This window comes from Stegodyphus dumicola, chromosome 1 (genome assembly GCF_044657685.1).
Source record: "Stegodyphus dumicola isolate Sdum_Otavi_A_Nest chromosome 1, ASM4465768v1".
In the NCBI taxonomy this organism is placed as follows: domain Eukaryota; kingdom Metazoa; phylum Arthropoda; class Arachnida; order Araneae; family Eresidae; genus Stegodyphus; species Stegodyphus dumicola.
In genome coordinates this window covers 49,274,118-49,292,485 of record NC_140768.1, presented here as the reverse complement: position 1 = coordinate 49,292,485, position 18,368 = coordinate 49,274,118, and the positions used below count along the sequence as shown (strand labels likewise).

The 18,368-nt window shown below is 32.6% G+C and overlaps 1 protein-coding gene across 1 annotated transcript in view; it reads right to left on the bottom strand.

Moving 5' to 3' along the window:
* Positions 1 to 18,368, bottom strand: part of LOC118191999 (nephrin-like) — a 916,450-nt gene that overhangs the window by 18,960 nt on the left and 879,122 nt on the right. The window contains exons 19-20 of the mRNA XM_085814264.1: positions 15,415 to 15,569; positions 11,981 to 12,035 (exon numbers count right to left, since the gene is read on the bottom strand). Coding sequence (XP_085670390.1) covers positions 11,981 to 12,035; positions 15,415 to 15,569 — 210 coding nt within the window. The remainder of the gene's footprint in view (positions 1 to 11,980; positions 12,036 to 15,414; positions 15,570 to 18,368) is intronic.

Sequence of the window (18,368 nt, the reverse complement as noted above, 5' to 3'; positions counted from 1 at the left end):
ATATTATATAACAATAAATAAGAAAGGAATAACATTTACTATTTATTTGTTGGAAAATGCTCTTGCGTAGAAATTTTGGTGCTATATGAAATACGTTTTCTAAGAACATTTTTAAAATAATGGAAATTTTTTTCCAATGGCGGGCACTTGCCTATAACGGCATTGGCCACTCCTAAGGCCAGAAGTGGTGGCCAATTTATTGTGGAGGCACCTAATACGCGATCACTGTTACCTCCTATGAAGTGATATAGAATTTTACATCCATGCCTTCTTCAGGATTCGAACCTGCGCCCTTTGGTATCTCAGTCAGGCTTCCCTAACCACTATACCGTCTGGGCGGCAAATCATGGAATTTCGGTCTAAGTAAATTTTAAAAGGAAAGTTTTAAAAATCATGTCATTCAGCCCTTTTCTGGTACCCATTTTCTGATTCTTTCAGTTTGTCTAATTTCACTCATAAATTCTGATATTAATTTTGTTTAGTTAATGAAATTTAAAACAAATTTATAAATCAACTTAAGTTCTAGTATTTCTGTGCTTATCATACTTAAAAATATTAATAGATTACAATGTGATAACCAGGCCTAGTGATCTTTTAAGTGAGATTTTGGTAGTGTCATGTTTATTAATACAGTATGAAGAGATACTTGCACTTTAAGCTAAATACATCAAACAAAACATTGTAACAAATAAACATTACACTTTAATAATAAAATAATCATAGTTGGCATTAGTAACACACATAATAATTTCTTTTGCATATACGGAGTACGAATTATTATGGACATAATATGGGTTACATTCTGCCATGAGGTTTGCTTATTTGCTTAGGAAATTAAATAAACTACATTTCCTACAGAAATGGAATTCTACTCACTATTTCCATAAGATACGAAACATTTGGAAATAAGATCAAGGGATTTAATTGATTAAGAAACGGAATGGTTGCGACAGCTTAGTTGATTATAATTAACGAAAGGCTTTCCAAGTAAGATCAATGATTTTATTGAACTTCCAGATGAGAATGTCTAAATCTCTAAACTATGCACAGACGATAATGCTTCGCAGTAAGTCCCTTACCGACCATGGATACTTACGTAACAGTGAAATAATTCCACTCCACTCATGGAGATAAATTTACATGACAAAGACAATATTTTTAATGAGAAATAAAGTATGAATCAGTATGTACAAGGTGTTTTCGGAAACTCCTTGAATAAATTACTATTGCAGACTTCTCAGTTTCTGATATCATGTTTGTTAAATTTCACTGTATATTGTTATTTAATATTAAATTCATTAGGGAGATTAATTCACCAAGGAACCTTGACGCAGCATGAAACTGATTTACAAATTGAACACCAAATTAACAGACTGCTGGTTTACCAATGCTATAAACTGAGGTTAATTACAAATCTGCTCTAAGTTTCTACCGTGAATAATTGCATACAAATAAGTTGAAATATTTGTTAATTTTAATATTTCAGTCTATCATTACGCAACTTGAATATTACTTGCTTAACAAAGGAAACTTAAGAAATCTGCAAGAGTGACGTCATCGTAACACGGCAGAGCTTCTCGACACTTTAGAAGCCAACTCTTCGTAAATGCCTACTTCTGTTTATTATCAAATAAGAAAGAAAATCCAGTTTAAAATTTTACAAGCAATTATTTTACAATGGACTTAGTTTTTACTTACAGAGGACTTAACGTTTACAGTGGATGCGCTAGTTAAAGCCATTTGTGACTTAGAGGTCATGAAGGGAATTAAAACTAAAAACTAAATTTGCTATAAAAATATTTAATATATTTACGCAATTAATTCATTTGACGTGATCTTACTTTTATTTTATTTACCAAGAGTATGAATTAATAATTTTTAAAGTATAATATAAAAAATGTGATACAAAAATTTCAAACAGCGAAATTATTTTCAACAGCTCTAAAGGATATTGCTATTTTCCGTTAGAAGATAAAAATCTTTCCATCTAAATAAAGATAGGAAAGAAAAAGTCTGAAAGTCAGATTTTATATAACGAAAAACGCTCATTTGTTTCATTTACAGACACATACACACTTCGAGAGCATTTGAGATAACGCCACATTGGGATAAAGTTATTTAAAAACAGTACTTCTTCCCAATTTCCGATAGACGGTCTTTTGCTAGAGATTTTTTTTTTTTTGTACGGTGTTGATCGCTTTGAAATTGTTAAGCATGTTAATAAAAAATCGTCAAAGTTTTACAAAATATGAAACACACAGTAAATTAAATTCCTAATTCGGGTTTCCAGGTGTCCATGTTCGAGTGAAGGACTACGTTAGTCGAAATTGGATGACTCTAGGTACTGCCATTTTTTCAAATTGCGAGAAATATACATACATTCGTAGATATTATTCATTATTTAGTGTCTTTAAATATAATGCAGAGCAATAATATTTGGCGGCATCAATTTGAAAAGTGATACGAAAATTTGAAAAGTGATTCGACGCGAAAAGCCCCTTCGAGACTTTGGGCTAAAAAACAAAAGGAAAATGAAAGAATTAATTAGATTAATTTAGATCGAATCGAGTAATTCGATCATTTAAATAGAATTACTGGTTAGTAGCAGTAAACATAGTTTTGTTGCGGTAACAGAAAATTAGGGGTATTAGCCTTTCAAAAACTCTGCTAACTTTAACTACCTTGGTGTCGGACAAACACTACTCAAAAATAAAGATTTAATAATACATAAAACATAAAAATTAAACATTTAAATAAACATATCTTAAAAATCAATTAAGTTATTCAATTCAATTTCTGACTCTCTAAATAAAACGTAACCCGAAAAGAAATAAGAAGGAATAAATCTTCACTGGTGTTCGGGTAAAATAGAATAATAACATTCAGACACAAACCTTTCCTAATTCACGTAACCTACATATTCAAATGTTTTCCCTAATTAAATTGAGAGCAACAAGTTCATTTGCGTTAAATCAACACCTGACTAGAGAAGAAATATTCATAAACACCAAACAGTTCCTATAAAACATCATCGTTAGTTTGATTTCAATCCTAGCATCTAAGTATCAATTAACATTAAACCCAAAACACAATCAAATCATTATCCGTATACCTGGTTAGTACATTCAATTTTTATGGGTGCGTTGTGAGTTTCTCATGTAAAAAAAAAAAACAATAACTCTAGTTCGCTAAAACTCCATTGTGCCTAAAAGCCTCCCGGCTCAAACAAATGGAGTGACATGGCAGACCAGGCTAAATCCACACAAAATAATCAAATGCAATAATAATTTTTAACAACACATTTATTAATTCTAGATTAAATTCAGATAGTAGAATAAACTGATCAGTATTTCATAAAATTAAACTTAAAGATGTAAAATAACATTTATATCATTTCAAAAAATTACACTCGTGTTAATAGTATGTATTTACTATATTTTTTAAAACAATCCATAACTCAGAATTAAACGGTTGAACAAATTTTTTAATCAATCGTTTACAGATATATTTAAATAACTGTCATTAATTAAATCTTCAAATCATTTCGTTTATATGTACATTAATATACTGCTCATTAATATTATAATACTATATTATAATGTAATAATAACTGCTCATTATTTATTTCTTCTATTCACTTCATTTACATGCATATTAATATAACTTATCATTTCCTAGTCACATTTTAAATAGAAAAGGCAGGAAAAAACGATCGCTCACAGGATGAAGTTCATACTTCAGTCTTTCAATTACTGGAGATTGCCATCACCGACTGAATATTAGAGAAATTTAATAGTTCAGCAAATCGTCCTGCTTATTTCGTTTGACCGCAGAAACCCACACCGTGCTAACTGCCGAATACAGATGAAGAATGTTTAATAGCTGGGTTTACGATGAATCTTTCGCACCAGTTTCGTGTGCAGGCAGGGTGAAAACTCTGTGTAGAATTATCTCGCATTAAATTGCCTTTTCCTGTAAAACACAAAATGCTGGATACTGATGAAGAATATTTATTTGGCCAGGTTCACTATGACTTTCCACCAGTTTCGAGTTCGAAAGGGTTGATCATGAGATGCGGATGCGGTGAAAACAGTCTGTGCTAAAATCTTGCAGTAAATTTGACTTTGCATCTCACATTAAATTGCTAAATCATCTCGTACTGAATTTTTAAGTACCTCGCTGTAAAATGCTCTTTGCAGCTCGCACACATTTCTCCAGACATCTCGCAGAAAATTGTTCTTTGCATCTCGCACAAAACTTTTAATCATCTTGCAAAAAAGAATGCATCCTCTAGAGCAAAGAAAACGCAGCCTAAGCCCTCTTGCTCAGGCAGCTCGGAGCAAATCGCTCCTCGATCTCTTTTCCTAACTACCCATCTCTGCTGCTCAAATCCGAATTATTTCTCTCCTACTCCGCTTCAAACCTCGAGTGCTAGCCCCGCAAGGGGTCAAGAGCCGCTACATTTTCTTCTCTCTACTTTTACATCACTCACTTCAAATCTCATTAACTTCAAACCTCGTGAACACTTCGAAGTAAATTCGGTCTCTCCGTTCCCAAAATCTTCTTAGGTTAACAAAATCACATAAAATTAAATTTCACTAACCCTAGACTTATCATTTAGCTGAGAAATTACACCCCCACAACGAATCAAAAACAAGACAGTCCGACAAAGTATTCTCCTGACCAGCTGTACCCGTCGTGTGAAAAACCACTCGAATGTCCAGCTAACAACGGAAAACTAACGATAAGAATCAAATTGCCTAAACTTACAGAACACCCACTGTCCAGAGGAAACTGAAATAAAACCATTGCAAAGAGAAAAAGCAAGTGAAAACGAGTAGCTGATTTACGATTTCCTATACAGCACTCTTAGTAAACGAGGCCCTCAGCAAAGATATTCGACGATTACATTAACTACCTTCAGTTCTTCTGTTAGTAAAAAGCCATAAACCAAATGTCGAAACAAAATGCTCAAAAAAAAAAAAAAAAAAAAAAAAAAAAGGTTTCCTGTCTTTGTTACAAAATCTACAGTTGCAAGAATAACCAGCTTAACAAAGCTTTTAACAATTAACGAATTTTCTTTTTACAATTAATGATAACTTTAAATAAAAAATTAATATACCTAATAATTCGCAACATAATAGTTTTCATTGAAAAGAAGGGTAGCAGTTATTGCTTGGTTTTTTTATTTTCAATGGATGGTTACGAATTTTGTACACAGACAGATGATTTTAGTGCAATTATATATAAAAGTGTTTTTTTTTTTTTTGCGTAATGTAACGCGAAAAATCTTAAGAGAGAAGTTATGCCTGAAAAGTAGGAATACAAGAGTAAGTCCCTTTAACATTGAGTAAGCGGGTATCTCGGCAATTTGGCGAGATATCGCCAATCTGACAACGGTTTTGGCGCGTGATATTCGAAACTAATCGGAGATGCATTTCATACTTTGCGGATGTCTCATTTGACATTTTATAGAATGCCTAGGAAATGTGTGAAATGTGCATCGTTTCATATGTTGACGACTAGTTTTAGGCATTATATATGTTACTGTGAAAGACCGAAACTGGAGAATGTCGACTTTTACCGGAGAATATCAACATTCGCCAAATACGTCGGTGAAAGATCGAATATTGCACTACATTCTTGTATATTCGGACCCTCACCGGTGTATGTCGACAATCACAGATATGCTCTGGTGAAAGTCGAATAGAGAGATCATAAAGTGCCATAATAGTTTAAGTCGTTGCAATAAATAAGATTTGAATCACATAATTTAGTAAGTTTTTTATTACTGTTATTTTATTTTCTCACTTAGAACGTACTGTATAATTAAGTAAGTTTTTAACTTCTCTATTATTTTTTCTCATTTTGAATGTATAGTGTGTTTTAGGTTCTCATGTTCTTAAGTTCTTATTTCAAGTCTCAAGTGCATTTATTCGCGACTGAATTACGGAGAAGAAAATATAATATTGTTATATGTTCAACATTCACCATTAGTACATGGTGAATGTTGACATTGACAGGTGTAAGTCAGAAATAAGAGTATTTGGAAAATATTTCGGACATACACCAAGAGACTATGTGAATGTTGACATTCACCGGTGAAAGTCGACATTCTCCAGATTTCGGTGTTTTACCGTAACATATACGAGTACAATACCTAGGCATTCTATAGAATGCCGGATTTTAAACTTTGGAGGTAACACATATAAACTGATTAAATGTGTTTTATATCTAGAAAACGAAAACACCATTAAAATTTTAAAAACCCAAAAATTCAACCATTTTTTTTCAAAAATAAGTTCTCCATAAAAATATCATTAAATCTAAGGTTCGCTTTTAGCTAACCTGAAAAGCACCTGAGGTAAAATTGAATACGACGCAGTTAATGTTTATCATATACGCATATCTTCTTATAGTTTCAAGCTCACCAGCGGCCGAGCGGTAAAGTCGCTGAATACTGGTAGTTCGGTCCGAGGTTCAAATCCCGCGAATGGGCTGGCTGCATGGGTGTTTTCGTGGTTTTCCCCGTGTGTAAATTGTATATGAGCCAGTTTCCCTTAGAAAGTCCTCCACGAAGTCATCCGTCCTTTTAGGCAGATAGCCCTAGTGTGCTTTGCCGTAATTAAATACACCACCACCACACCACCTTCTTGTAGTTTCAAAGTATGTGAGAGAAAAATTGCGTATTATAATAGAGGAGTATACTAATTTTCGTAAAAACTATAGAAAGATTTAAAATAAATTAAAACATATTTGATATTAATGTCGTGAAAAAATAGGTAATGCTCGAGAAGCATTAAAAACATTTCAATAATGGAATATATTTCTAGAAACTAAAAATTAATTGCAAAATAAAATTCGTATTACAAAGAAAGTAACGAGATGATATTGCTATAACAATTCTCTGAGCACATATTTAAATAAACATGTTTTTGTTAAATTGCTAGCATAATTAACAACGAATATTTTCTATGAATTTTTTATTCATTTAAATTTAAAATAAAAAATAATTCTACCCTACGTGCAATCTGACTGTTAGGACTTCAAAACTCTTATTTAAAAATGTTTAATTTAAAAAGGGAAAGAACAATAAAAATATGTAATTTCTAGTAATTATCAATTTTCTCTTCTTTTAAATTTTTATACTTAAGCTCGTTAGAGTTTTAAATTCCAGTTTAAAGTGCTTTTAATTTTGCAGACTATGATTAATTTTAAAGGAATATTAGGGAGTTTTATATAAAAAAGCACGGAAACTGATGCAAATGGAATACACTACTAAAAATGTAAATATTATATGTTATTTATAATTACTTATGCCTTGTGAAGTTTAGCTTTGCCTATTAAAACTTTTTTTTAATTCACATCTTTACACGAAGTAAGAAGATAATCAGAAAAAAAAAAACAAAAGCCATGAGCAGTTACTCATTATACATTTAGGCAGTTGCTTGCTATTTTCCCAAACATTTTATTTAAAAGTTAAATTTCTGAGAATACGTTTCTGGAATTTATTATCTTAGAAATATATTAGCTTTCATAAAATTTGCATTTAATGCTGAATAAACTTAACATGTTAAAATAATTTATCCAGATTCTGATTAAAATAGAAAAATAGATAAAGCGGAATTTTTCATTTCGCTAAAAACATAAAATTACTCAGATTATTAAGTTTTTTTTAGAAACTAAATTTTGTTGGATATTATCAAAAATATGAATCTCTTTTGCAAATATTATTGACCCTTGAGAAACGCACTTCTAAAATATATGACTTAATTTATGTGTGGATTCTTTTAAATAAATGTATTAAAAATACTTTTGATAATTTTTAGCTCTTTGAAAATCTTGCAGACGCACCACAATTATTAAGCGCCAGAAAAACTGGCATAAAAACTTCAGTGAAAAGAATGCATAATATTCAAATGTTGCGTACCTTTGGTTGAATCCGTTAGTGAGTACATAAAGTGACAGTATTTGTTGAAGGTTCTACAGTTCGACCGCGTCAAACGCATCTTTGGTTGACATTTTGCCAAAATACTTAAAATCGTCCAAAAGGGTTGTTAATTACGAGCCGCAGGGTGAGGAGGTCACACGAGAGATTCCTCTTCTCTAGAAAGAGGAAATTTACTATCGAAGGAGGGAAAATCCTCATGTCACGGGTTCATCCTGCCATGTCCAGGTATCTTTTACGCTTTTATTTCATATTAGAAGAAATAAAGGCGAAGAGTCGCAATGATGGGCATCGCTGGAAATCAAAAAAGCTGAATTTTGTTCCCCATAGCATATAAATTTTACGTAAACAGTGCATATTTCATTGCTTACTTTTAAAACTAAAAAAAGAAAGATCCCTAAGAAGGATTTTTACATTGTCAAAAGTTGCTTGCGTGTTCTTGATACCTCGATGTACATATATATATATGTTACCGTGAAAGACCGAAATTGAAGAATGTCGACTTTTACCGGAGAATATCAACATTCACCAAATACGTCGGTGATAGACCGAATATTTCACTACATTCTTGTATATTCGGACCCTCATCGGTGTATGTCGACAATCACAGATATGCTGTGGTGAAAGTCGAAAAGAGAGGTCATAGAGTGCCATAATAGTTTAAGTCGTTGCAATAAATAAGATTTGAATCACATAATTTAGTAAGTTTTTTATTACTGTTATTTTATTTTCTCACTTAGAACGTACTGTATAATTAAGTAAGTTTTTAACTTCTCTATTATTTTTTCTCATTTTGAATGTATAGTGTGTTTTAGGTTCTCATGTTCTTAAGTTCTTATTTCAAGTCTCAAGAGCATTTATTCGCGACTGAATTACGGAGAAGAAAATATAATATTGTTATATGTTCAACATTCACCATTAGTACATGGTGAATGTCGACATTGACCGGTGTAAGTCAGAAATAAGAGTATTTGGAAAATATTTCGGACATACACCAAGAGACTATGTGAATATTGACATTCACCGGTGAAAGTCGACATTCTCCAGATTTCGGTGTTTCACCGTAACATATACTATATATGTAATATATTCAGGAGCAGGAATAGAACGCAGGCGGTTGTATCCGTAATGAGTTGAAAATTGGAGGCGAAGGCAGATTAAATCTTCAGTTTTTTTTTCAGCAACATGTTACGGCTACACACAAGTAGACAGATGAAATGTGACTATTCGAAAAGGCTTACATTTTTTATAACTTTGTAGCAAGAAAGCAGCAGCAGACAGAGAGCAGTCCAGCTAAGGCAAAGCGTGGAAAGCAAGTGCGTAACGTTCAGGATGAAATCTTAAGTCAAACTGAGTTAGTTTTAGTTCTCAAAGCGTTCTGATTGGATGGTTAACATTGCTGTAAAATTATTATTGGCTGTTAAGAGTTTTAGTTCCGTTTACATCATCAGGAATTATGTAAGAGTCATATGACATGGATTTTTCTCAAAATGACGCAGTGCAGAGAGGGGTTACTATTTTTAGAATTGAGAAGGAAAATTTACGTTGCTTATTTAATCTTTTACATATTGTGTGTGTGTGTGTAAATGTAATAAATACTTCAATGTATAATGCTTAAATGTAATGTTTAAATGCGGCTTAAATGTATAATTCTACATAATTACAAATATATTTTTGCACTTCCTTATTAGCATTAAAATAGCAGTTAAAGATAAAAGTCAATAGTGTGCATTTAAGGGTTTGAAGGTTTAACTCTTTAAGATTTTTTAAAGCTATAATTTTCCTACTTGCCTGCATCTAATGTCGTTGGTCAGGATTTCGGAAACGTTTGATCAATTTTATTAGCTTTATATGAGTTTTAGAATGACCAAATCTTACACTTTTCGCCTAAAAGGTTTAGAACTTACCTTTATGTTAAAAAAAGCCAATTTTTCTGTCAAAAGATTAAAGAAAAAGTTGTTTAAGAAAATTAATTTCTTTTTAAATTTGGTCATTCGTGAAACGGAACGCATGAAGAACAAAAAACACAAATCGGAAGCATAAAACTTTATTAACCACAGCATTTGCAAAATGTACATTCCATTTGCCTCGATCACATGTTCAAAGCGTGTTATAGCTTGTTTAATAATAGTGCGGGGGTTTTTGATCAGTTGCAGCAACATGACATGTTATGCTTTTTTTCAATTCAGGAACAGTTCGTATGATTCCTCCATAAACATTATCTTTCAGAAATCCCTACAACCAGTAATCACAAAGATTCAATGATGAGGCCAGGGAATAAGAAAACTTCTCAAAATTACCGGTAAATCTTCAAAGTGGGCACGAAGCTGTGCCTTCACTGGTCCGACAATATGAGGTGATGCAGCATCTTGCATAAAAACAATAGTCTCTAAACATTCGCATTCTTGTAAGACAGGAATGATTTGTTGCTGAAGAAGTTAAGAAGAAAAAACGGGTACTCGTGATGGAACACCTATGAGAGCCTTGCAGAATGTTCGTCTCAAGGAAAGAATGATAACAGTAAAATCACATCATACAGTAATGTAATCAGGATGCAGATGTACAACAATAGAACCTACAATATATCATATGCGAGAGTTTTTCCAAGTAGCACATGACATAGCAAAGACGTTACTACCACCACTTTGCAAGCTCTCGGAAAAGTTTGTAACGTCTTTGCTACGCCATGTGCTACTTGGGTTGAGTACTAAATGTTCTTTCTAAGGTAAAACGGCATTCGTTTGACCACAAAATGTTCCAAGGGGATCCATTGTCAATGGCCAACAAACTCAGTGCGTTTGTGCGAGTCTGCAGGATGAAGGTCTTGGAGAACTTGGACCTTGTAGGGATATCTTTTTACAATGAATCGCAAAACCTTTCGTATTGCCGGCAAACATAGAGAGAAATCATGTGATACAGCTCGAGCACTTCTGTAAGAGTACTGGGATCCTGACGCTCTTTCTACGTCATTTCAGTGGCCATTTCGTTCAAAATCTGCATGGACATAAGCTCTTTTCGTAAGCTTTACAGCCATCTGTATTCTTGCAGTGCAGTTGAGAAATTATTGCCATTTTGATAAAGCAGAAAACGATTCTTGATTATTTTTCTTTTCTAAAGACAAAGTAAAGAATCATTTTACGACACTGACTACTGGATATTAGAAACACTCCAAATTCCCATAACATACGATCTACATGGTATTAAAAGCGCTAACTATCGGTCGAACTGTGAACTATTAATTTTTATTACAGATTTCTTTTCTACATAGTCCACATAACATAGATACCAAGTTTCAACGAAATAGCTCTAACAGAATGGGCTTTCCATAGATCTAAATAAAGTAACTTTAATTATAACCACCCTGTGTTTCATTTTCATTTTATTTAAATATTTTAATATCAGGAACGCAAAGTAAAAGAAGAAATGTAATATTAAGTATATCATAATATGTATAAAACATTCACAATCATAAACCGGCTATAGAAAACCATTGGGCTTTAAAATATGCTATATTCGTGGCATATTTTGATGTTTCATAAGCATATAAGCCCTTAATGGATATTATGCAGCATTCATCCAAATATTAATATTTTATTAATTAAAGTTTTATTATTAAGAAAATTATTCTCAGCTACGGATCTATGAAAAAACATACATGCATCTGTATTTATGAATGCTTTTAAAACGGCTTTTACATTTCTGAGAATGTAATTTGAGGAGTTTCAGATTCTTTTTCTTAAATCTTTTCTATATGAAACATATTTTTACGGATATATTTATTATTCCCATATGTATCGCCGACACATTTTCTCGTATGTAGGGCTTTATTTCCATATTTATCTATTTCTCAAATCTTAAGCTCGCAAGGGCAATCTACCAAAAACAATAAACACAGTTTTATCATAGAGGTCTGAGAGCACCAAAATAATTGCATATCTTTTGCTCTTAGAATTACTTAGATTTGAGTTCATCAATGCACAGTATTAATTATTTTTGGAAGCTTATAAGAATTTTTGGAATTTTCAAACTTACTAGGCGGAACTTTGGGTCCAACTTTAGGGCTCTTCCCTGGTTCTGGCTCTTGCTTCTGGAAAACAAATATAAAAGTAGTTTAGACTGCATCTCTTGACTTACCAAATTGCATACTCATTTAAAATTTCTTTACTTTGTGCATAGAAAAGCCATTTTAAAAAATGCCTCTATTAAGTTAACCTGTAATACAGTTTACCTCTTTAATAGTAATTTATAATCAAAACTATCAATGCTTAATTTAACTCTTACATGTATGAAACATTTTCATGGATAATGCAACTTTTTCATTATATGTATTTTAAAGTTGGCTGCATCGTTAATATGTGATTTCAATTTTATGTTGTATTTTATATGCCATCTGGGTCCATAACGTAACGGAAGAGGACTAAATAATCTATTTTAAATTCCCATATATATCGGGAATACATGGAAGACTGAAAGGTCTTTGTGGAAAATAAAGACTCAAAATCTGCTGATCCGAAAGATATCTCGAGTAGTTTTGGGGTAGAAGCAGACGAGTTGGGGCCCTTGGTTTCCATTCCATGGACAGCTCGACTTAAAATGTTCCTCATCATATATAAGCGCAGAAAGCAATGTATAACAAACCTGCTCTCTAAATTGGCCGCTAAAAAGACATAAAGCAATTTTGACTCATATTCCTAATTCTGCTGCACTACTTTATCAGTTAACGTAAGCAAATACAGATTTGACATGGTAAAACAATTCGGTACTGAAAGTGTAGCGAGACCATTTTCGACTATTTTCACTGATTCACAGTTAAAGAAATTCTTCATAAGGAATGCATGAATTCAGTCTTCTTAATAGCTGAAGTTGTCGATTTATGAATGTAGATAATGCCATACATTTAGTGCTCAAACGCGGCGCTAACATTTAAGGAAAAACTGCGGAAATTCATCACTACCATGCTGATGAGTTGGCTATCGTTTCCTAGTCCGCTGAAGGAACTGCATTCGATTCTATTTAGTGCTTCGCTTCTATTCTATTTGCATTATCATGGAACATATATTAGATGGCTATGAACAGAAAATATATAAGACCAACGTACAGCAATATGTAAAGCATCCTGGTTTAGCCGTAGCGAGGAAGATCTAGCTTCTTTACCTTTAAAATTTTCGTGGTCTCTGTCCCTCCTAGAGGGTATGAAAAAGTCTCTGACCGCATCTGAGTTCAGCACAAAATTGTCAGCGAAAATGCAATTTTACGATTAACTGCCATATACAAGATACAATTCATCGTGGTACAGTGCAGAAAAGTTCAGTTTCTTTCTAAAAATATTCTTCAAGAGCATCATTACAAATACTGCAAAACGAAATTCTTTCTCCCTATAAGCCGATTATCATTGGAAATCTGCAACTTGTGCTGTTTGAAATTACTATCGTTGTGCTGTTTAAAGTCCGAGCAAGTATAGTGACTTTATATGAGGCGGTTTCCCCTTTACTATTGGTGATATGTTTATTCGGCTTCACAAAGGCACTGCCGACATGTGCATTCATTCTGAATTTGTAATTTTTTGCACTGCTTTGTATCGGCTTTGTATTCTCTGCAATTTTTAGTCCATTTTGTTCATTTCTTTATGGAACTACAGTTTTCATAAATATAAGTGTATCCGACATATTTACTGATTAGAAACCGCAGTTGAAAACCTTCTCATGGCCTACCAGGGGCCAACGCGGTTAAAGCTGCTGAGCACTGGTAGTTCGGTTCGCGGTTCCAGATCCCGCGAACTGGCTCGCTGCATGGGTGCTTTTGTAGTTTTCCAAATATGTAACGTGGATACGAGCCAGTTTTCCTTAGAAAATTCTCCCCGAAACAATCTTCCCTTTCTGTGTAGTGCCTAATGACAGAGTAGGTAATAAAATACAAAAAAGGCGTTCTTATTAGGCATTAGCGCTTTCCTTTATTTAGAAGGTGCTGCCGATCAAAACTGGGATGGAATCAGAAAGATAGCTTCTTTAACTACATTAAATAACCCAGTTTGCAATTTATGTGCTCAGTGTTGTACTGCTTCAAGATTCTAAGCTCTTTAAAACATTGTATTAATAATATTTTCATTTAGACTACTTGCTTTGCGTATTTTACCGTTATATTAAAATTAAAGTGTGTTTATTCCACTTTAAATTACGATCTAATATAGTCACAAAATAAAATCAAAATTCATTTAGTATCTCAAGAAATGTAATTAGTTTCATAATAACTAAATTATTTTTCCGGCCATGACGCATAAGAAGTATTAAGTGCTTCGGTTTTGGTAATAAGTTGTATTCAAAAAGCATTAATGGATTTTTTAATTTTAATGAAAAAAGCACTTTATGACACCTATCGTTAGATTTGAGAGAACTTGTGTTAATGTAACCTGTACAGCTAGTTCTGTGGAATCTAAGAGGCCGCAGATTTTCTTACATGCGTTATTATTATGGAAGTGATATTTTCAGGTTCATGCAGACAAGAACTGGATAACTTTTAACTTGAACTTTAATTAGTCTGTGCTTGAGAATTAACATTAAAAATACAGATAACAATTCACTTGACTAACATAAAGTTCATAACGAAAATTCACAGCTTAATTTTACTGTAAGAGGAGTCACAATTCTGTCTAATTTTAGCACGTTAATTCTTCAAGCGTAGCTTACCGTTTTGGACAGGACATCTCCGGTATCAGCTACACTAGTTAGGATTAAAACATGAATGTTCATCGGGCGCTGTCTGCTTGTGACTCTAGCACTTAGTTCTCTCAGACCCTAGCTCCATCATCCAGGCCCTAGCAAAGGAGGGTGCTTCCATGCTTCATGTTTATGCTGTATCGTTGACCTACCTTGAACTATACTCGAGAAAAAAGGCTTTAATTAACAATTCTTGGAGATAACTACCGACACACTCATGATATAGTAGTGCAGGTCCTGGTACTGCGATTGGTTTCATGGGTGACAAAAAGGACCAAACGGCTCTGGCTCAGTTGACTTCAGAAAATTTAAGGACCCTCAAATACGTGGTCCTAAATCACGTACGTGTCTTAAATCTCGTGGTACTAAAACTTGTGCCAAATGTAAAAAACATGAAGCAACCGTGCATCATCTACTTAGCTGTGTTCTTTTGATGCGTAAAGATCTGCTGAAGACCTGATTTCGCGTTGGAAGTCATGAAGGCGAATGAACTTATGCAACTTGAAAAATGTTGCACTTATTCGTTTTGTAAGATAAAAGAAATATGAATTTGTAAGCAAATACCATCGAATCTCAAATAAAACCTTTCAATGCATAGAACGAATGAATTTTAAATATTTTAATATTTATTATTACCGTTAGCAATTCTCAAGAATATAATGACGCTTGATGAAAGACCAAAAATTAATTGCTGTATGTAGCAAGATAAGACGTATACTTAATATAAAATTAAATTATTTAAAATATTCGCACCATAATTTCTTTCATGAGTATTTCTTCATGAAATGTCTCCTCTCCTTCATTCAGAGGGCTTCTGAGAGCTTCACCATTTATTGTATCGTGGTATTTATCTCTCGAATACATACTCGAGTCAAACGGAGGTCCTTTTGTGTCTGGAACAGGGTAACCTGAAACGAAGTTATATTTGATATTGCAATTAAAGTAAATTGCACTGGGCATGCACATGTATACATTCAGTGAAAATGATTAACTGATACCAGTTATATACTTGAAAATAAAATACCTGATGTGGACAACACATGACTTTCATTATACGGCCTGTTAAATTATACACATTTTTTGCTGCAATTCACTTAAACTTATTTCACGGAATTTCATTAGAAATAATTTTCTGATTGCATCAATTCATTTCTCAGTTCACGGCAAGAAAAAAAAAAAAAAAAAAAAAAAAAAAAATACAAAAAATACATAAAATCTCAATCTTCATTAAAAATTGTAAGATACAGACAAACCTAAAATACCAAATACAGTTAAAACGGTTAAAAATAATTTTTACAATTCTAGTTAGAGTTTCTACGCTAAAGTAAGCAATTCCGCCAGCGGGCTGGAAGACAAAATTTTCGGTACACAAAACTGAAAGATAACATTTGGTCTCACTGAGCACAAAGACGCTGAAGTTGGTGCACGAACTGACTAGATTCACTGTTTTATTGAGAATTTCAAGTGCGGCTTCGTTAGGCTTAGCATCAATTAAATTTTTAAATTGTTGATAAGTCTACACATATTGCAGGCTCATTAACTAAAGGCATAAATACCGTAAACGGAACATAAGAACAACTTAATTCAATCACTTTAAAAGCAAAAAGTGCACAATTTACCAACATATCAGAATGAAAATTTCGCCTGATCAAGCCAGGTAACAGAGTGACAATATATATATATGTTTGGTGCCGCCGATTAAAAAAGGGAGGCGCACAACTTCATGTTATAACAGTCCCGTATACAAAATTTCACCGTTCTACGTATACTCGTTTTTGTGTTTTGTTTTTGTTATGCGAGATACATACGTACTTACGCATAGGCATCACGAAAAATATCTCTTCTGAATCCATCTTAAATTCATTTCACTATCCATTTTGGAAGAGGGGTCCTTTACTCTGCCCGTACGTACAGATGTCACGCAAAACTATGTGAATCGAGAGCGCTCAAAATGGATATTTTCGTTGAAATATGATACCCGAATTTTTTCGCGATTACAACACTTTTTTTACATTGTACAAGGAAGTAAAAATGTAACAATTACTTTTTGCTCAATCTTAAAGGCTTTCCGCCTTTTATTACCTCTCATTATATTTTTTAGTGCAATTTACATTTTCCGGTACCTTCTTTTTTATTTTAGAGCGTATTATTTAAACCAGAGCTTCTTAAACTTTTTCAGTCGCAATCCCTTTTTAATCACTGAGATAATTTTCGCGACCCCATGAACTCATAATATTGAAGAAAATTTTGAGGGACCCCATAAGCATTTCGCAAATCCGAAACATGCGACAGTGAAGCTGTCAATTTTTTCACTTGCACTGTAATATATTATACCAGTTTTAAGTCATTAACTTTAATTTCTAATTTTAAAACAATGTAAAAATACAATGTAAAAATTTTAAATAAGTAACAGACGAAATGACAGTGTTACGTGCAAAGCAAGTAAAATGAGCTTTTATGTTATAAATAGAATACGTCAAAACATTTTCGTTTTTTCTTTGTCTGTATTGTCTTATCTATTTTCAGATACACCATGTAGAATTATTTGCCAATTCTAAAATTATTATAATATAATAAGTTAAAGAAATATCAAAACTGCTAAAATTTTTGGCGACCCCTTGCTGTAGATCCCGCGACCCCCATGGGGGTCGCAACCCACAGTTTAAGAAACTCTGCTTTAAACTAATTAAAGAAGTCAATTAAAGAAGGAATGTATTTTTTTCAACAAAAGAAGAAGCGGTTTTAACCCTTTAAATATAAAACGCAGTTATGAATCTGAACTTCTGCATTAAATCATATTAAAAGTGATTTCCACATCAGTTAAAGAAGAATAGCATATGTTTGAATAAACTGTACATTTCAGAAAAATGTTCAGATAGTAATATGAAGGAACATTTCAGATAGTACATAGAAATTAGTTTTTAAATTAAAGAAGAATAAAAATTTGTTTCGTTTAATATTTTTATTTCATTTATTCGAAATTTATAAAATTACGATCAGCCCCAAATTCTGAAAATGTAATTTTGATACTCCGAATCATCAAACTTCAAAACTATATGAAAGCAGTTTTCTAACAATCCAAAAATATTGTTAAAACACATTTATGTCGCTATATTGCAACATGATTAGAAATGCATATTCAAGTGCAGTAATATATCTTTTATTTAAAATTATTCGAAATAAGGATTGATTTTGTTTTGAGCTTGTTTACCCTTGCAAGTTTATGAGCAGGTTCTTTAAGCAACATTTCAGTGAGAAAGGTACCAACTAAAACTTCACACTTCTCTATTTTTGAACATACTATTCTTAGTTGATTTGTTTCGTTTTGAAACACATATTTATGTTCACAGAATGAAAAAATATATAAAAATTTGATTTAAAAAACTATGAAATGATTTAAATGACTGAATTTTGGATTCATTGATTCAATTTTATTTTTTCCCTATCGTTTTCAAATAAGCTGAATTTTGCTACGTTAAAAGTTTTATAGTACAATGCAGCCTAATGAACTTAAAATTATATGTAAGATATTTTCTAGCCATCACTTCTAATGCAAGCAATAGTATGTCATCTTTGGCATATCGTAAATATAAATAAAAAAATTCTCATATTTTGGGTCAAAATACGCAAACTTTTTCCAGAATACAGCGAAAGAAACGTGTTCATTCCTGGCTTATATTTCTGCAACTTTGATATTGAAATCAGCA